The sequence below is a fragment of the Perognathus longimembris genome, chromosome 28 (assembly GCF_023159225.1).
Source record: "Perognathus longimembris pacificus isolate PPM17 chromosome 28, ASM2315922v1, whole genome shotgun sequence".
In the NCBI taxonomy this organism is placed as follows: domain Eukaryota; kingdom Metazoa; phylum Chordata; class Mammalia; order Rodentia; family Heteromyidae; genus Perognathus; species Perognathus longimembris.
Genome location: NC_063188.1, coordinates 13,386,370 through 13,407,392, shown reverse-complemented (window position 1 = coordinate 13,407,392; position 21,023 = coordinate 13,386,370). Strand labels below are relative to the sequence as shown.

The 21,023-nt window shown below is 41.9% G+C and overlaps 1 protein-coding gene across 1 annotated transcript; it reads right to left on the bottom strand.

Annotated features, from left to right (window-relative positions):
* Window positions 1-4,979: 4,979 nt before the first annotated feature.
* Window positions 4,980-18,298, bottom strand: LOC125344138 (cancer/testis antigen 55-like). The gene is made up of 5 exons (XM_048336746.1): window positions 18,244-18,298; window positions 12,068-12,252; window positions 9,817-9,958; window positions 6,254-6,366; window positions 4,980-5,343 (listed from the first exon to the last, which is right to left on the bottom strand). Exons 1-5 carry the CDS (start codon window positions 18,296-18,298, stop codon window positions 5,152-5,154), a joined length of 687 nt encoding a protein of 228 aa, XP_048192703.1. The 3' UTR covers window positions 4,980-5,151.
* Window positions 18,299-21,023: the final 2,725 nt, after the last annotated feature.

Genomic DNA, 21,023 nt, shown 5'->3' with positions numbered 1-21,023 from the left:
TATTCTGGGATTCTAAAAACGACCAGTAGGAACAAGAAAAAGTTCCTTGAAATGATTCAGTTTCCAAAGACATCTCTCTAAAGGCCCTTCCCCAGCTATATATGTGTAACAGTTGATTCTTAAGACATTTGCATCTCTCCCCCCCCCACACACACACACCTGGCTTTGAGTTGCTAGACAGATTTTTATTGTTGTTGCTGTGTTTTTGTTTTTGTCTGAAAAAGAGGTTTGTGTGCTGATACTGGGGCTGGAACTCAAGGCCTAGGAACTATCCCTTATCTTTTTGCTGAAGGCTTTATCAGTGAGCCATGCCTTCAGTTCCTTTTTGAAAAAAAATAGCACATATTAAATAGGGGGCTTAATTGTGACAGGTCCATACACACATAGAATGAACTTTGGTCATATTTGCCTCCCTCTATCATTCTTTCTTTCCCTCTTCTCGTAGGCCCCCTTTTAAATTGCTTGCTTTGCATTATGATCTATTCTTATCCACAACAAGCTTACTAGGAAAGCCCATGCTTGCAAGAAGACAGGTAGTCATTTCACTACTCTTGCACTTCCACACTTGAATTCATCTAATCATTGTGCAACTTTTCACCACACTGCCATCTAGAGGCCATTTGTAACACAAGGAACAGGGTTCAAACAAATGTTCTGTTCATAGTTGATCAAATCCTTCACCTCACTTGGATGTCAATTTTCTCACCAGTAAAACGAGGTATTTAGATGGCAACCCCTCCCAGCCTTTTTGGTGTGTTATTATTAGGATAGAGTCTCACACGTTTGTATAAGGCTACCTGAGTGTTGATTCTCCTATTTATGACTCCTGCGTACCTGACAGGTACACCTAACAAGTATGAGGCCCAGATTTCAAAACCCCGTACAACTACTAAACAAGGAGAGCTGTAGTAATGAAAATGGCTTGGTACTGGCACAAAAATGGGCCTGAGGACTAAAGGAACAGAAGACACAAAAATAAATCCACAGACCTACAGCCATCTAAGGGAGACAAAAATAGAGTCTAGAAGAAAGGGAGCCTCTTCAACAGATGGTGCTGGCAAAACTGGTATCCACATGCAAAAACACTAAAACTGGATCCCCATCTCGCACCTATCCATTCAAAAGGGATCGAAGACCTCAATGGAAATCTTGAAACCATTACATATTACAGGAAGGAATAGGGGAAACATTACAACTCTCAGCGCAGGCGTGAAAGTTCTGAGTAAAGGTACAGAGGCACAGCAAATTAAAAAACTGTTAAGGGGGATTGCATCAAACTAAAAATTTCTGCATGGCAGAGGACATAGTTAGCAAACTAAAAAGACAACTTACAGAGCAGGAAACGATCTTATCAGCTACCTATCAGAAAGAGGCCTAATATGTAGAATAGACAGAGAGCTTTGGAAACTAAACTCTCAGCTGGACACCAGTAGCTCATGTCTATAATCCTAGCTACTCAGGAGGCTGGGGTCTGGGGATCACAGTTCAAAGCCAGGTCATGTAGGAAAGTCCATGAGACTCTTATCTTCAATTAAATACCAAAAAGCCAGAAGCAAAGCTGTGGCTCAAGTGGTTGAGTACTAACGTTGAGCAAAAAGGCTCAGAGATAGCACCCAGACTCAGAGTTCAGGCACCAGGACTGCATTTTAAAAAAAAAATAAAAGAAAGGGAGGGAGGGAGGGAAGAACTTTCAAAGAATCAACAACACAATTAATAAATGGCCAGATGAGCTAAACACAAACTTCTTAGAAGCAAAATATGCTAATAGACATATTAAGAAATGCTCAACACCTTTGGCCATAAAGGAAATGCAAGTAAAAACAACATTGAGATTCCACCTCACCTCAGTTAGAATGGTCACTATCAAGAATACATACAGGGGGCTGGGGATGTGGCCTAGTGTCAAGAGTGCTTGCCTCCTATATATGAGGCCTCGGGTTCGATTCCCCAGCACCACATATACAGAAAATGGCCAGAAGTGGCGCTGTGGCTCAAGTGGCAGAGTGCTAGCCTTGAGCAAGAAGAAGCCAGGGACAGTGCTCAGGCCCTGAGTCCAAGCCCCAGGACTGGCCAAAAAAAAAAAAAAAAAAAAAACAACAAAAAAAAGAATAAATACAGGGCTGGGGATATGGCCTAGTGGCAAGAGTGCTTGCCTCATATACACGAGGCTCTGGGTTCAATTCCCCAGCACCACATATACAGAAAATGGCCAGAAGGGGCGCTGTGGCTCAAGTGGCAGAGTGCTAGCCTTGAGCAAAAAGAAGCCAGGGACAGTGCTCAGGCCCTGAGTTCAAGCCCCAGGACTGGCAAAAAATAAAAGAAAAAAAAAGAATATGTACAATAATAAAGGCTGGTGAGAATGTGTTCAAAAAAGGAGCCCTGAAATATGGCTGGTGGCAATGTAACCTAGTGCAAGCACTGTGGAAAAGCGGTGTGGAGATTCCTTAGAAAACTAAAGAACTACCCTATGATGCAGCAATTCCACTCCTGGGAATGTATCCAATATATTTACACACTAGGATACAGTAAGGCCACCAGCACAACTATGTTCATTTTGTTGAGCAGCAATTAAAGGTGTTATACAGAGGGGCTGCTATTTTATAAGTCAGGTAATGAGTATAATGTTTTGACAATGTTATCCCTTCATTTACTTTCCCCTTTCCATCCCTGCCTACAAATTACATGGGTCATTTTCCATACACTGTATAGCATGGCTGCATTTATTCACTCCCTCCCTTTCCATACCCCTCTTTTACTCCCCTTAGAAGGAAAAAAAACAAAAGCAAAAGCAAACATCATTGTTGGATTAAAGATAAAAATAAAATGTTAAAGCCAGGTTCCAGTGGCTTACACCTGTAATCCTAGCTTCTCAGGAGGCTGAGATCTGAGGGTTCAAAGCTAGCCCCTGCAGAAAAGTTCATGACAGTGTTATCTCCAATTAAACATTTACAAAAGGCAGAAGTAGAACTGTGGATTAAATCCTAGAGTACTAGCTTTGAGGGGAAAAAAGAGCTCAGGGACAGCCCCCAGCCCCAAGAACCAACACAAAAAAATTAATTAAAATGTTAAAGAAATGGAGAATAAATTGCATCTACAATAGTTATGAAATGGATAGACTTGACATTAAAACTATAAAAATGATGTATGTATTTTTATTGCTTTGAGACAGTCTTATTATATAATACAGGCTAGCCTTTAACTTGTTCTGTAACCCACCCTTACCTCAAACTCAGAATCCTCTCCCATGAGCCTCTCCTAGGGCTGAGATTTCGAGCATATACAACCATGCCCATCTAAACATTTCTGGTTTACATAACAAGAGTGATCATTTTTCCTAATCCGTTGCAAATTCCCATTAATGAATATCTACCAGCCCCCACATAGAACTTAGCTTCATACCATTCTAGGGCGCCATGGCTGTCAGCAGCACACAGGTTATCTTGCTCTTGATCTTGATCTTGCCTCTGTGAACCACTAGCATTGTGTTCTTGAGCAAGAGATTTGGCTTCTCTGAGATGACACAGAAGAACTGGCTGTCCAGATGATCATGAACACGAAGGAAGAGGGTATGCACTAATGCGTGGCATTATCATGGTCTCTCAGAGGTGGTCAATGTGTTGTTAGAGCCATGACAGTACAGAACTTGATAAGATTGTGATCTTAATAGTTATTTGTTGCATACATTCCCGACTCTGAGTTAAAAAGACATGGCAAAAATCTCACGAAGTTTTCTTCAGGTTCTTGTCCTATAGGCTGAAGTTCTGACTTGAAGATATTCTAACACACAGTCACTAGAATGTCTTTCCCCCAGGACCCAGCCTTCCTCATCTAGGTAGTCATTCGAGGTATCTCTTAGGGAGTTATGGTAAGAAGGAAAACCGAACTATACATTTTTATCTGTAGATAGTAACAAAGACCTAAAATTTTGGTCTTTATGCTCCATTTAAGTGTCTACAACAATACATGGTACATAAATTGGAAGTTGTAGAGTAAACTAGTAAATGAAAGCCCTAAATCTGCAAGACATTCACTCCTACAGGCTTCATTTATTATAAACTGGGGCACAAACCACTGGATGGTTGGAGGGCTCACCTATTCCTATAAAGCAAACTCAGAGACGAACTCTTTAGGAGAGAAGAGGGGCCTGTGGTGGAATTATGAAGCCCATGAGTGGGGCTGAGCCACAAGCTCCATCCCAGTGATGCCCAGAGCTCTGAAACTGCCCCTCCCCTAGGGCATGGTGATGGCTTGAAGGCTCTCAAGGGAGATCAAGGAGATTCATGGACTCCTCTTGTGGAAGGTCGTTAAGACCCTTCCCTGTGCTCAAGCAACTTCCCCTTCCTGCAAGTGGCCCTGGGTTTGCCCCTGATACAAATCTGAAGGTGGACTGGCACCTCTCCCATAAAGTGACCAAGGAGGCTGTGGACATCATGTATGGCTATGTTTTCATTTTTTAAAAAACCAACTGAGGTCCTCATAGGATGCTCAGCAACTTGATTTCTATGGTTTGGATAATGAATTAAACACACAGAAGCTCTACTGCTGCTCAAACGATTCATTTATTAAAATTAGTAACCTGTAATCTGCCCCTACTACCATCTAGGCACTGTACTTACATTCTCAATAGCATGGGAAGAAGGGCCACAGATAGACACTAAATTCAAAAAACTGAGTAGGCATTTAGAGATGGAAAATGTTGTGGATAAAGAAACACTGGACACACAGTATAAGGAAGACTCCAATCTGAAGACAGAGTTTCACTTTAAATCATGCCCATTAACATGCTAGCCTTGTGCCTGTCAACTTAGATGCTTTGCCTCTGCAGGTGTGTGATCAAAGGCCAAAACTGGCACTGCCAGCACAGAATTCACTGTGACCATGGAAACAAATGATTTGCCTTAATGGCAGAATTGTTTTTTGTGTTTTTTAGTTTAGTTTGGTTTTTTGGGGGGGGTTGTTTGTTTTTTACAATCAAGAACAACTTTAAAACATTTCTCATCAACAATGCCCTTCCATGGTCCCAAAAAAACTACCCAGGGTGTTTACATGAACAACAGTAGTTAACATTTCCTATAGACTTAGCTAACCTAAACATATTAATTAAATGAGGTCCTATACTATGCTTAAAAGGAAAAATAGAAGACGTGGTTTCTATCTCATGTGCACTGGGGCCATGGAGATTGCTCTCCAAGAGTAGCCAGGCTGAGCACTCTCTACTACCAGCACATTGACACGGTCATGTAGCTGAGGTTCGTATCCAGTAGGAACTTCCAGAGAATCCAAGGTGAAAAAGATATTATTGTCCACCACCCCATCTCTTCCATATACACTGGTAATGAAGACCTGTGGTGAGAAAGGATGAGACTTAATGTGGGAAAGCATCATCCATCCTAACAGGCTCTGTATATCCTCACTCTTGCTCTAACCTTTAGGGAACACTATCCAATTACAAATTCCCCAGCCTTCCAGGCACAGTGGCAACACTGGAAGCATTTTGACAATAGCCCTGTGCTCACATACCACCTCACACCCATTATGGCAGAATCTGTGGAGATGGGACTGGGGTCTCTGCTACGAAACCTTCTCAACATTGCCTAGCATGGCTATTAACTATAGGTGTGGCTGAAAATTTGAAAGTAATTGAATAAAGAAGAAGTTTGTGGAAGGAAAAAAACCCTCATTTTTCTCTAATTTTTGTCACATTAAAAGCTCACTCCTTCAGTTTTTCTTTTCTACCAAATTTGAGTTACCAACTCACATCCAGTTTCAACTGTCCAAACCATATCCAATGGTTAGAGGGAAGCCCTTCCATTCCTTGCCAACAATTCACTGAGCCTGATTATTTTACTGATTTAATGCATATGAAATGGAAAATGGAGGGGAAGGGTTGGATTTAGAAGGATGGGGGAGAATGATAAAAGGGATGACATGAAAATGCACTCTACTATGAACTGAGTTTTTGAATGGTAACTCCTTTATAAGATTAAAGATAACAAAACTATAATTAAAAAATAAAACATTGGCTACCTCTCAAATCAACGATGAAACTTAGATCTTAATGATGGGTGGGATCTACATTAGACTCCAAGTACTTCCTTTCAATCTTTTAATCAGAGAATAGGCATCCTTTTAGTGAATAGTATATTTTATTTTAGGTGTCCCAACACACCAGGTAGAACCCTAGCAACAGAAATTAACAGCGCAAGAAGGATAAGAAGAAACAAAGGACAAGTACTTAATGCACAGGAAATACCTCATGCACATGCTTGTGTCTCAGAGGCTTCACAGATATAGCCTGCCGGCGCTGCATTTCTGTCTGGAAGGAAAACACAACCTCCAGCAGGTCACCCTCGTAAGGCTCAAAATCTAAAACAGCCATGGAGAGAAATCCAGTTAGAATAGATGAATTACTTGTGGTAAAGTCACATTTCACAAGTTGCTCTGTCATCCCTGGAACAGTTTCAATTACATCTAAGGTCCATTTTGAACCTTTAAAGCCCCATTAGACTACTTCAGATGTTTATTCTCCTCCACTACTTTCACAAGTTCACATGAGATAAAGTGCTTTAAGCCAGTTTTTCTGTGAGCATCACATTATTAGCCATGTACTTGGCATTGCTTGTGTTGCAAACATAACTAATTACTGCATCCAAAAATGCCATGACATTCTCACAATAGAAACTGAAGCTCTTAGGGGGCTTGGAATATGGCCCAGTGGCAAGAGTGCTTGCCTTGTATACATGAAGCCCTGGGTTAAATTCACTAGCACCATATATATAGAAAAAAGCCAGAAGGGGCATTGTGGCTCAAGTGGTAGAGTTCTAGCCTTGAGCAAAAAGAAGCCAGGGACAGTGCTCAGGCCCTGAGTTCAAGCCCCAGGACTAGCAAAAAGAGTAGGAGGAGGGGGAGGGGGAGGGGGAGGGGTGGGGAAAGGGAAGGGGAGGGGAGGGGAGGGGGAGGGGGAGGTATACCAGTCAGTAAAATTCAATTTTTAAACTTGTCAAGAATTTCAATTCTTGATTTGAAATTTGCAAATAAAATGATGCAATGAAATTGGGTAATGGTCTGTAGGGACACATCACTGTGGCAAAGAGTCTTTTCTCTGTGTGTGCCACTCACAGAGGGGCCTGAACAGAGGGCCTTGGTGTACCCCTTAGCTCAAGGCTGGAACTGTATCACTTACACTACAGTTCCACTACTGGCTTTGTTATTTGGAAATAAGTGTCTCACAGACTTTCTTTTCCAGGCTGGCTTCAAACCACAATCTTCAAATTTCAGCCTCCTGAATGGCTAGCATTATAGCCACTGGCACCTGGTGTAGCTAGAGTCGTTTTACTGGAACTCTTAATGTTTAGTAGTGGCTCACCAAAGTACAGTCATTCTGTCCTTCAGTTCCTAGAACATGCCCACTGTTTTTTCATGTCAACACATTTGCATCACCTTTTCCCTAGCTTGGAATATTTTCTCTGGCTGGATTTTGTTTTGTTCTGTTTTTTGCCAGTCCTGGGGCTTGAACTCAGGGCCTGAGCACTGTCCCTGGCTTCTTTTTGCTCAAGCACTCTACCTCTTGGGCCACAGCGCCACTTCTGGCTTTTTCTGTTTATGTGGTGCTGAGGAATCGAACCCAGGGCTTCTTGCATGTTAGGCAAGCACTCTACCCCTGAGTCACATTCCCAGCCCCTGGCTGGATTTTCTTACCCTTCAGGTCTCAGCTCAAGTGTCAACTCTTTGCAGCAGTGTTCCCTGATCTGTTCTCTACAGTAAACCCTACACTAACTCCAACTTTACAAACATGGTACCTTACTAAACTCTGAAGAACAGCTTTTTTTTTGCGTTGGAAAGGGAATCATTCTTGCTGTCTATAACTCTGCCACATTATAATGAAAGTGTTATGAAAACAGTACTGTGGGTTTAGTGGTAAATATGTATAAGTGTAAAACTCAGTCATATTATTGGCATTGTAAATATGTTCAACATTTTTCATCTCGAGAATGTTTCTAGCAAGGCTACCATTGCTGGTTACTTCCTATTGGCATGGTAGCAAACACCAAGAAATTGCCATTGGGCCTCAGTACTTACATGGATCTTGCCTTGCAAAATTGAGAATTTATAAGCAAACAAAATTCTAGCTATGAACAGATAATCACTTTTGGAGTCTGTCTGGGATACCTACTAAAATCAACTTCTGACCGCACATCTAAGAATAGTACAATAGGAAATACAATTGTGTGACTGAAACATGTCCTTCTTTGTATCCAAGAGACAAAGTTGATTACACTTAAGCAGGTACTTTTTATTCTTGCTTCCAATTTCACTTTCCAAATCCAGCCTGGCAAGGGATGGCAGGGGCATGGAGTCCACATGAAGCAGTTCTTAGCCTAAATAACCTTCTCAGTGCAGACCGATGTGCTCTCTGCTCTGCTTAGTAACATCCTTCTTGTCATGTCATGTTAATATATTCCCATGTCCATCACCAAAAGAGATGATGAGTACTCCATGGACAAAATTCTTCTGTTTCTCCACCTCTCATGGTCAGGCCTCTATCAAACTGAACCAAGCTCAAATGTAATTTATACATTAACAAATTATTTCTTTTTGGTTGTTGTCAGTCATGGGGCTTGAACTCAAGGCCCGGACACTGTCCTTGAGCTCTTTTGCTCAAAGCCAATGATCTACCACTTTGAGCTACATCTCCACTTCTGGTTTTCTGGTGGTTCATTGGATATAAGAGTTTCACAGGTTTTCTTTCAAAAGCTTGCCTTGAATTGCAAGCCTCAGAGCTCAGCCTCCTGAGTAGCTAAGATTACAGGCATAAACCACCAGTGCCCAGCAACAAATTATTTCTTTAGGTAGAAAAAAATGAAGCATTATATTTACTTTTAGCAAAAACCATTCAACAACAGACACACAAACACACATATATTAAAACACGGGTATCTTCAAACCATATTTTAAAGCATTTTCAGTATATTATCCTGGAAAACTTGTAGTGTTGCTAGTTACATTAGAAATCCAATACATATATGAACAAAAATTACACAAATAATAGTAATTTCCTGCAATAAATGCCAGTGTAATGAACAATAGCATGAGTTTTATTTTATTTTTATTTTTTGTTGGTTGTGGGGTTTGAACTCAGGGCCTGGGCACTGTCCCTGAGCTTCTTTGTGCTTCTTTGCACTTGAGCCACAATGTCACTTCGGTTTTTGAGTGGTTAGTTGGAAATAAACGAGTCGCATAGGGTAGTTTTTGCCTGGGCTGGCTTTAAATCACGATCCTCAGATCTCAACCTCCTGAGTAGCTAGTATTACAGGCGTGAGCCACCTGCACCCAGCTAGATAGCATGAGTTTTAAAACATTGTTTACTTAGCCAGTTACTGGTGGTTAATGTCTTTAATATTAGTACTCCAGCAGGCTGAGATCTGGAGGATTGCTTTTTGAGGCCAGCCTAGGCACAAAAATCTGAGAGATTTCATTTCCAAAATAACCAGAAAAAATAGGCTGCAGCCAAACAAAAAAGTCAAGTGAATAGAAGGACCTAGGTTCAAACACCAGTAGTGTCCGAAACTTTAAATAAAATATTATGTATCTGCTCCTCATTATCATACTCCAAACATCCACATCAAAACATTCAAGGCTGCTTGATGAAAGCCTAATATATTATAGAAGTAGTTCAAGTACTGAAATCCTCTCGCAAAATAAGAATGCTCCAATTTCAACCTTGGAGAAGATGCCCCTAACTACATCCAAATCCAACTGATAATAAATAAAAGATGCATAAGACCTAATTTCAAGTTTTACAAAATGTAAATTTACCTTTGCAAACAACATCCAGAGAGAAGCAAGTTGTATGCTGAACACAAGTTTCAACATGCACTCCAGAGGCAACAGTGCCAAAGGGAAGATCCATGTCGGTTTCTGATGGTTCATCACAATAATTTTCATAGAGAGCATCCACCTATGAGGTAGAGAAAGACTTGGTTCAAACATGACAAAAATTACAAAACAAGAGTAAATGCTGAGAACATTAATGATGAAAATAGTTTAAACAAATATCATAAACATTGGTGAGTGTATTTCCAATATTTAAAAATTCCAATAGTTATATAGACGTGGTTGTTGTAATGGTTGTAAGTGAACACAACAAAGTGATTTCTCAAATGACACAGAAACCTAAACTTACAGGAATCTCTACAGAAATCCACCAAACTAGCCAGGCCATTGATGCTTTGAGCCTGTAGTCCCAGCTACTTAGCAAGGTGAGATCTAAGGATTATGGATCAACCCCAGCCTGGGAAGGAAATTTCCTAAGACTCCTATCTCCAATTAAGCACCAAAAACTAAAAGCTGAAAGTGGAGCTGTGGCTCAAGTGCTAGAGTGCTAGCCTTGAGAAAAAAGCTCAGGGATAGTTCCCAGGCCCTGAGTTCAAGACTCAGGAAGGGCACCAAAACAAACAAACCACCAATCTGCTAGGCATTGGTAGCTCACACCTATCATCCTAGCTACACAGAGTGCTTACATACAAGGAACACAGTTCAAAGTCAGCCTTAGCAGGGAAGTCCGTGAGACTCTTATCTCCAGTTAGCCACAAAACCAAGTCTGGAAGTAGAGCTATGGCTTAAGTAGAATGCTAGATGAGAGCACAAAACTTCAAGGATAGTCTCTAGAACCTAAGTTGACACCCCAGGAATCACACACACACACATACACACACACACACACACACACACACACACACACACACGCAAAAATCCCCAAAACACCAGAGTGCTGATAACTTATGGCTGTAATCCTAGCGACTAACACACTGAGATTTGAGGATCCTGGTTAGAAGCAGTCCAGATAGGACCCTTGAGACTATTCCCAATTAGCCACCAAAAAGCCAGAAGTAGAACTGTGACTCAAGTGGTAGAACACTAGTCTTCAGCAAAAGACCTCAGGGACAACACCCAAGCCATGAGGTCAAGCAACAGAACACACACACACACACACACACCTACTCCAAACATAAATAAAAGTTATAGCAGGAAAATCAGGCTAGCATAGGCTGAAACATGTCATAATGTTTCAGAAATGCAAACATTTAGTCATAACTAAGGATAACTAAGTGGATATGTTAACCCCCCCCAACAATACCAAGGCTATGTGATTGTGTTTAGTGGCACAAGGGGCATTTGTACTCAGTGAAGGAAAGGTGAATCCTTACATTCAGCATATACATGGGGGCAGCAAGTCATTCACAAAATTCACTTGCATCCTTCTCTCACTTGCTACACTGAAAACAATGCCAGATAGACTATTTAGATGTAAACAAACAACTTTTACAGGACTAATCCAAGTGATAAATGTGTAATGGGTGAATTGTGACTGCCCCAAAAGTCAAAGCTGAAAGGCAAACTTGGGAGATATGCCCACCATAAAGGTCCTACGGAAACTCAAAATCACCTAACATGCGAATACTTCTAATGTCCCTGACAAATAAGTAATTCTAAGAAAATTTGCTTTATTTATCTCAAATTGATAAGGAAAAACAAATAAAACATATTCCTTAGATGGTCAAAACTTTCAGAGATTGATAGTACGCAAGCTGTCCTGTCTAGCTGCTCACAGTGTCAGTAAAATGAGGAGTAAAGCTGGACACAAGAGGCTCATGCCTGATATCAGGAGGCTGAGCTCCAGAGGATCTTGGTTCAAAGCTTGCCTGAGAAGAAAAGTCCTGAGACTCTGTCTCCAATTAACCAGCAAAAATCTGGGCTGGTGGCCTGTCAATCACATTTCTACAAATGCAGAAATCAATTTACATGGGAGGGGAAAATAAGGAAATTGCAGGAAAACATATGCACTCATACTTATCATTGCTAATCACATTTTAAATGATAACAGATAAGATGCATAATTGGTACTTTTGCTAAATGGACAGCATCAGGAAAATGAAAGATGGCTCCCCCAGTCATGTTAGTTTACAATGAAACCCTACTCCCCCTCCATTGCTCTAGGCCTCTTCAGAGATGCTAAACTTTTGACTTTCCAAAAACACAGATCATCTCCATCTCACACAAGTCTCACTTTGATTGCTTTCCATCCATGGCCTGTTCTATCTTCTTCCACAATTGCCCTAACTTTTCGTCCAATGTGCAGAGGTACATTGCCAGTCACATCCTCCTGCCTGAAGAAAATGGTCTCATCAATCCAGCCATGGTCAGTAAGGACTTTTGTCACAACTCCTTTCACAGATTTTACCTTGATAGTCTCTGAAATGTAAACACACAAGAAAATGAGTTAAAAATGCATTCATGCACTGCTAATAAGCTCTACCATAGGAAATTGTGTTAAACAATGATCAAAATGCAGAAATAAGGGGCTGGGGATATAGCCTAGTGGCAAGAGTGCCTGCCTTGGATACACGAGGCCCTAGGTTCGATTCCCCAGCACCACATATACGGAAAACGGCCAGAAGCGGCACTGTGGCTCAAGTGGCAGAGTGCTAGCCTTGAGCGGGAAGAAGCCAGGGACAGAGCTCAGGCCCTGAGTCCAAGGCCCAGGACTGGCGCAAAAAAAAAAAAAAAAAAAAAAAAAAAAACAGAAATAAAGCGAGCTAGACTTGAGATACAGGTGGCAAGGACAGTAGGACACAAGGACGGAGGGTGCAGGATCCTGGGGACCAATTGTCCAGGTGGAAATGCAGGTTGTTCCATTTCTCACTATGGCACAGTGGCTTCAGACCCAAAGCAGTTGGGTACAGAGGCAAGAGCAGAGTCTGGGATCCCACTGCCTGCCTTTGAATCCTCATCTTCTATAGGAAAATAAGCACATTTGTTAAGCAGGTGCAACTGGTACCCATCTATACAATCAGGTTACTACCAACACCTTCCTGGCTGGGGCTCCATAGCATACTGTTTGCCCAACAAGCACAGCGCTCCGACTTCTACTTCAGAATCACAAAGGAAAAGGAAAAACTAACCAAAAAGAAAACCTTAAACTATATTGTCTGCCTCTTATGGTGGTTATAAATATAAAGTAACATGACAATGTGTGCTGCAAATTTCAGGGTCTCTTATAATTCAGAGAAGCCATAGGAAGAGACTGCCAGACCTGATGAGGTCATGACAGGTTATGCTTTGATCACAGGTTCTCCAGTTTATCGACTCAGTAGCAGGAAAACACAGTTTACAGGCTTGTATGCTGTCCATCAGTTCACCTCTATCTCCCTGTCCCCCCCCCCCCATCCAGCACCATTTACTTCACTAGTAGCACAGTGTCCAGCAGTGGTGTACATGTAAAGGTTTCTTGGAAAGAGGTCTAGGCCCCAGGCCCATATATCATGGCAGAGTACAGGACACAACAACATGCAAACTGCTTAGAACTGTGAAGGCCTCCCAGAGCTTAGAACTTTAGTTGCTTCCCGATCTGCATCTAGAAAGGCAGAACAACCATTATTCTTATACAATTTCATCATTATCTAAAACAGCAGCAACGCAGCATCTGGAGATTTTTAAGCACTGAACAGACACAGCACATAGACAGGTGCAAAATATAATGTATAACTCAAATGTGCCCCTACTTTCTTTTTTTTTTTTTTGCCAGTCCTGGGCCTTGGACTCAGGGGGGCTGAGCACTGTCCCTGGCTTCCTTTTTGCTCAAGGCTAGCACTCTGCCACCTGAGCCACAGCGCCACTTCTGGCCATTCTCTGTATGGTGCTGGGGAATCGAACCCAGGGCTTCATGTATACCAGGAGAGCACTCTTGCCACTAGGCCATATCCCCAGCCCTGTGCCCCTACTTTCTATGCCTTAGCTTCTTTCCTCACTAAATACTTTACTTGGGTGTTTTACAGTGATTTCTGGATTTTTTTTTATGGTTGCTTGAGACTTGAACTTGGGACTGGAATGCTGTCCCTGAGATTTTTTTGTTCAATGCTAGAGCTCTACCACTTCAGCCACAGCACAACTTTTGGTTTCTTGGAAGATTTTTAGAGATGATTCTCAGAACTTTCCTGCTCAGGCTGGCTTTGAACTGAGATCATCAGATCTCAGCCTACTGAGTAGCTAGAGTTATAGGCCACAGATACAGAGCTGGATTTTTTTGTATTTTGTATTTCAAGATGGAACCCAAGACCTTTACATGCTAGGCAAACAACCTAATATATACATTCACCAGCCCATGGGTATACTTCTTTTGGGGTCTTGTGTTTGTGTCTGTATACGTATGTGTGGCAGTGTTAATACTCAAGTCCTTAGAGTTTCTAGGCATGCACTCTATCACTGAGCCACCTCCAGCCCCATGAGTGTAGGTTTTGACAGAACATGGTTATCACACCACAGTTTGCAAGCTGAGCCAGCATCCCTCCTAGCAGTTGCAGTGAACCACACACAGTACGTATAATACCTTTCCAGGGACTTGGGTTCATAGACCTGTTGGCTGAGAAGAAACATCATTAAGACAAATAATAGAATCAGAAGCCAAGAAAATATTGACTTTGACAAGATGAATCACACTTATTAACTGAAATCAGAGAGACCTGATTAGAACCTATCTAATGCAAAAAGGATTGGGGCAAAATCCAATAGTGTCAACCTAGTAAAGGCAAACCCCTGAGTTTCAACCCCATAATTAAGTAAAAAATAAAAAGATGGGGCTGGGGATATGGCCTAGTGGCAAGAGTGCCTGCCTCAAATACATGAGGCCCTGGGTTCGATTCCCCAGCACCACATATACAGAAAATGGCCAGAAGTGGCACTGTGGCTCAAGTGGCAGAGTGCTAGCCTTGAGCAAAAAGAAGCCAGGGACAGTGCTCAGGCCCTGAGTCCAAGCCCCAGGACTGGCCAAAAAAAAAAAAAAACCACAAAAATAAAAAGATGCCACTGCATAGGCACTCAGTGCCAGACTCAGGTTTCTAGGGTACAAAGGTGAATAGGTTTGCGGAGTAATGTTCCCCATCAGCTAGTGTGTGGTTTTGATTCCCAATTCAGCAGTGTTTAGAGGTAGGACTTTTAGAAGGAGACTGTATAATGTAGCTCTAATTTCAATTATTATTAACCCATTTAAGAGTTCAGAGATTACTGGATTTAGGAGGAAGAAGCTGTTTCTAAAAGCAACTTTCTCTCGGTTTCCTGGCTGCCATGATGTGATCAGGTCTGCTCTAGCACATGCTTCCCACAAGTGAAGGTCACCTGTCTCTCTGTAAACCTTCAGAAGCCAAGATAAATCCTCCTTCTTTGCAGTTGATTGATCTCAGGTATTTTATCATAGTGACAGAAAAAAAGGCTACCACAGGTGAATATACACACTCCCTTAGGAAAGAAAATAAAATTTGCCCTCATATGTGCAGACTCAATACAACTGTAAATATAAAAAGAAATCTGCAAGTCTTTGAGACAGGAGACCGCCTGCAGTTGCCAGTTTCCTAATAAAAACTCCCAATTCAACCTCTCAGAAAAAGAAAGGAAGGAAGGAAGGAAGGAAGGAAGGAAGGAAGGAAGGAAGGAAGGAAGGAAGGAAGGAAGGAAGGAAGGAAGGAAGGAAGGACCCATTGTATAATCATTGCTCTTAGAAGGCTGAGTGAATATATTCTGTCTAAATAGAATGCTAAAGCCAGTGGCTCATGCCAGTAATCCTAGCTAGTCAGGAGGCTGAGATCTGAATAGTGCAGTTCAAAGCCAGCTGGTGCAAGAATGTCTGTCAGACTCTTAACTCCAATTACCCACAAAAAGCTGAAAATGGATCTTGTGGGTCAAGTGTTAAGAGTGCTAGTCCTGAGCAGAAAATGTCAGGGATAGCACCCTAGCCCACAGTACAAGCTCCAGAATGGCACCCAAAAAAAAAGGGAATGATAGAAAATTATGATCAAGAAACATTCTATACATAAATGGGCTTGTTAAAGTAGGGAGAAAAAACAAGAAAGCAGGAATCTGTGCCTAGTCACTTGGTATCTATGGAAGAAATTTCCAAAAGTACATGGAGAAGTTGGGGGAGGACAAAAACAGCTTCTGCAGAAACTTTATATTTTCCTTTTTTTTTTTTTTTTGAGAATACCTTGTTTTACAACCCAAGCCAGCCACTAACTCAAGATTTTCCTGCCTCCACCTGCTTAGTGCTGGGTCTACCCATGTTCACCACTATACCCAGCGCAAAGACTTTTCCTGGCTATATCAGCAGCATTTTGGAGTAGAGTTTGGGTTGTGCATAGATGTAAATTGGTCCGGTACTTCGGGTCAAGGAGTTGGGGCATGTTGTTGGATGGTTGTGACATGGGGGCTGGGGCTGGGGGTGGGGGGGGGGGGAAATCAGGGTAGCGAATGAAGGACAACTGAATATGGAGGGTGAGAAAGTAGGAGGTCGGTCCGAGTGAGGGCGGGGGGCAAAGAGGCAGGAGTGGAGTTATTTGGGTTGGGGGTAACAGTGGGGGATGAGGGGGGCAGACTCAAGAAGTCCGAGATCCTAACGGGTGCTGAGAGGCCTACCCAGTCCCCGAGGCCCCAGATCTGCTGTGTGGGAAGCAGACCCCAATGGGCCGGTCCCTTCGTCACGTGAAATATGAGGTGAAACGTGAGGTGAAACGTGAGGTACCTTTCAGGAGAGTCTGGTGCTGCTCTTTGTCTTCCTTCAATATGGTTCGCTTTCCAAAAAAACTAAGAGCTCTGGAAATAAGCCGCTGCATGGTGCCCTGGTGGGTGCGGCCCGAGCCTCGCAAGCCTCCGACGTGAGCGAAGCTTCTGTGGGGCTCGGCCTCTGGATCGTTCCTTTGAGCCCAAGAGAACGCCGTCATTCAGCCAATGGGGAGCGGTTTCACCAGGGCTGACCAATGAGAACCGGTGCTTGAGTAGGCGGGACTTCGCGAGTCTTGCTGCCACTGCAGGTGGTGAGCGGAGGCGGGCTTGGAAGGCCACCCTCCAATTCCGGCCAATTGGAGCTTCCTGTGCATTTCCTACCTATAGGTTCTGCCCTGTGTGAGGTTTCGGGAAGGCCCATGCCTGCCTCGCCAAGCAAGCCGCCCTGAGTAGGCAGGTGGGCTCCAAGGCCCAGCTCCAACATCGTCAGCCTCCTTGCCTCACCGCCTCCAGATCCTTTCCTTTTGCTCATAGGGCCAGGCTTACTTCCCTCACCCACTCCATCCCAGCATCTCTAAGCAGGAGCTTTCTGTTCCATAGTAAATGAGAATACCGATGATAGAGAAAGCCAACCGTTCACATTTAATTGGATCACAAAGCACATGCTGGCTACCACGTCTGCTGGTGGGTTGGGGCTGTGGTTCAGCACAACCGCCGCCGTGGTTCTGAGAGACAGTTTCAGTAGGAGCCGACAAGGAGATCTGTCGACGATGCAACAGTATGTGGGGAGTTTGGGTTGGGTCACTACTGGGATCGTCTGTGGCTTTTGATACATATTTTTGCATGCATCCAAGCATCTCTGATTTGTTTCAGGCTGTAAAGGCCATGAGAAGGGCAGGGACTTATCAAGCCCAGTAGTAGATAATGATGTAAGGAATCTTATTCCTTCAGTACAACCTTGACTAGTCTGGACCTCCATATGGTCTTAGAATCTAAGACAGAGACCAGAATCAGTCTCCTTGTCCATTCTCCCCAGCATGAATCTTGCATTAGGATACAAGGATTTATTAGTTCTGTCTGCAGTAGCAAGCAGGCAGCAGAAAGCTAATAAATGAGGCATGCCTGTAATCTCTGTACTCCAGAGGCAGAGATAGAATGATCTGGAAGCTTTATAACCAGCTTCAGTTGCAAAGTCACGTCCTATATCAAAAAAACAAAATAAAAACCTAAAACCAGGCAGGCTGCTGTATTTCTTATGCTAAGCAAGCAAATAGAAACCGTGCTGCAGGAAAACTAGTTGACCAATCACCAAAAAGATGATGACCAATCTGACCAGGGACTGTCATTGAGCTTCATTGTATATAATCAGTTAACACAGCCCAACTGTGTGTGCAAATCTATACTTCCTTACTAAAATGTCTCCTATGTATAAGCACTTACTATTTTAAATTATTTTAGTATAGTGGACACCATATGTATGTGACTAAAATGTGCATACATTTAAGAGCTACATATATTGCCTCACTAAGCTTTCTCTAGATGTACAAACATTTTGCTGGTGGAACTGATCTTCTGGCGGTTCACCCAGTAATGCTAAGAGGCCAAAGCAATGAAAGATAAGGGCTAAGAAAACAGCCAATATTTTGTTCCTTGCTTTCTGTAGTCATCCAGGACCCAGTTGATGATGGTTCTCACTAGAAGGACTCTTCAACTCCGCTAAGTCACCCATCATCCTGATCAGGGAGACCATGGAGGTTGGACTCTAATGAGTGCACGTTCTAAAAGAGAAGAATTGCATTCAAGGGAGTTCTGCCGCTTTATCTTTAATAGGCTTATTATTATTCATTCAGATATATGTTCTTAAATTTGAGGATGTTACTTATAGAAGTTTTATTGAGATATTTCATATACCATACAATTCACTTATTTAATTTAATATTTACTTCTTCAGTTAGTTTTAAGAGTTTATGTTTTTTTGATAATTTCTCCATTTTATGGAGGTCTTCTAAACTTTTGTCACAAAATTGACAAATATGATGTAACAAATATGGTGTAACTAATATAATAAGAAATGTACTCACTACCTTATTATGTAACTATACCTTCTCTGTACATCACCTTATCAATAAAATTTAATTTAAAAAATTGAAAATAGAATTTTCTACTGCTTTTTCCCCCCTCTGGAGCTTGAACTCAGGGCCTGCAAATGATCTCTGAAATGTTTTTTTGTTTTAAAATCAAAGCTAGCACTCTATCACTTGAGCCATAGGTCCAGTTCCAGGTTTTTTAGCAGTTAATTGGAGATAGGAGTCTCATGGGCTTTCCAGAGGGGGTGAGTTTTGAACCACCATCCTCACATCGCAGCCTCCTAAGTAACTAGGATTACAGGCATCAGCCAGATCTCATCACAGGTGCTCAGTTTCTTCTACTGCGCACATATATATATATATATATATATATATGTCCTGTTATTCCTGAGATTAATAATTTGTATCTTTTTTAGTCCATCTGATTTTCCAGAACATTTTAAATAATTAATTTTTATTTTGTTGATTTTCTGTTGTGTTTTGTTCACCATTTTTTGCCAGTCCTGTGTCTTGAACTCAGGGCCTGAGCACTGTCGCTGAACACTCCAACTCAAAGCTAGTGTTCTTCCTCTTTGGGTCACAGCTCCACACTCCTGCTTCTTCCAGCACTCTGCTGGCCAATTAGAGATGAGACTGTCACAGGGACCTTTCTCTCCCTGGGCTATCTTTGAACACCAGTTTTCAGATTATATGAATCTTGCCCAAAAGCCTTGTAGGGCTTGAACTCTGGGCCTGAGGTCTGTACCTGAACACTTCAGCTCAAGACTAGTACTCTACCACTTGAGCAACAGCACTGCTTCCAGTGTTCCGGAGGTTAATTAGAGACCAGAGTCTCACAGACTTTCATGCCCAGGATGCCTTTGAACTGTGATCCTCAGACATCAGCCTCCTGGGTAGCTAGGATTACGGCATGAGCCACGAGCATGTAGCCATATCTTTTTTTTGTTTTGCCAGTCCTGAGGCTTGAACTCTGCACCTGGGCACTGTCCCTGAGTTTTTGTTCAAAGCTAGCACTATATCACTTGAGCCACAGTGCCACTTCCAGCCTTTCTGTTTATGTGGTACTGAGGAATCAAACCCAGGACTTCATGCATGCGAGGCAATCACTCTACCACGAAGCCACATTAATTTGCATTTGAATTAACCTTTTGAAACCTTGAGGCATTAGGTATTGCCCATTGTCTCTGAGCAGCGTGTTTTAAAACAGCCATTTTTCCCCTGCAGTCTCAGTTTTCTTAGAAACCTTTGAACTCAAATGACAGTGTGTTGTTTTTTTAATATTAGAATTACATGTACACTGGCACTGGGAAAAGAATCCAGACTTGACAAACAAGGAATCTCAGAACATCTTTTTACTTTTTCTAAAATGTATCTAATTGCAAAAGAGCATTGTAATCAAATTACATCACAGATTAAGCTTTTTTATAACCCTCCTTTTAATGCTTTTTCCATTTTAGAAACATCCTACTGGTTATCACAAGAAATGTACACACTGGCCTACTATGTAACTGTACCCCTTTTGCACAACACCTTGTCAAAAAATTTGTTTAATTAATAAATAAATTATTTTTAAAAAAAGAAACATCCTACTGGGCAGTTTTTAGGAATACTAATTCCACTACCCATTTTACACTCAGCTTTCCAGTGTTCATCTGCCCACTTGGCCCATTTTATAGAATGGGCATATATCCACCCAACTCCTATGGTTAGATGAACTGTCCTTTGTACCAGCTTACTACCCTCTCCAACCATGCATGGGCTCCCCACTAGGACCTATATCACCATGTGTGAGCCACCCACTTGGGTCTGTTCCACTATGACTGGGCCAACTGAGCTGCATCTTTGCCAGATCAAACTTTACCTCTGAAGATAGGCCCATCCTAAGTTTTCCATGACCTTTCCTCTTGATCTCTGACTGAGATAAAAATCAAAGCAATTCCAGACAGATAGGCAGAATGGGAAATATCTTTAACAATGATAAAAAAAATCCTTTTTACTCAAATTTCCAACACTTGGCTCCAAAATTTTAACAGTGGATGGAAATAAATCCTAAGTCCTAAAGACATTCACATTTTTGCTAAGTCAGATAACTCTTGATTACAATATTAAAATCTGCATGCATTAAAATACCAGATTTTCTTGAACATGTTTACATACACACACTTGTGAACAAAGATCTTAAAGTGCACAGAAATGAATATCGGCCATATATTTTCCAGAATTTTAGTGGCAAGATATATTTTTGCCAATCTTACTTTTATAGATGTCCAATTTAAGATAAAATTTGCTAACAAGTTAATAAATCATCTTAGCATCCCCAGCCCCATTTCTGCAGGCCTTGCTTGTTAGTAAAGCATATTAGCATACCAATGGACCTTTGAGTACCTT

Coding starts and splice junctions, on each gene's coding strand:
- LOC125344138 (XM_048336746.1), bottom strand. CDS start 18,298: ATGGTCTCCCTGATCAGGATGATGGGTGACTTAGCGGAGTTGAAGAGT. Junction 12,253..18,243: donor GGAGTTGAAGAGTCCTTCTA/GTGAGAACCATC, acceptor TTTACATTTCAG/AGACTATCAAGGTAAAATCT. Junction 6,367..9,816: donor TCTGGATGTTGTTTGCAAAG/GTAAATTTACAT, acceptor TGGCTGTTTTAG/ATTTTGAGCCTTACGAGGGT.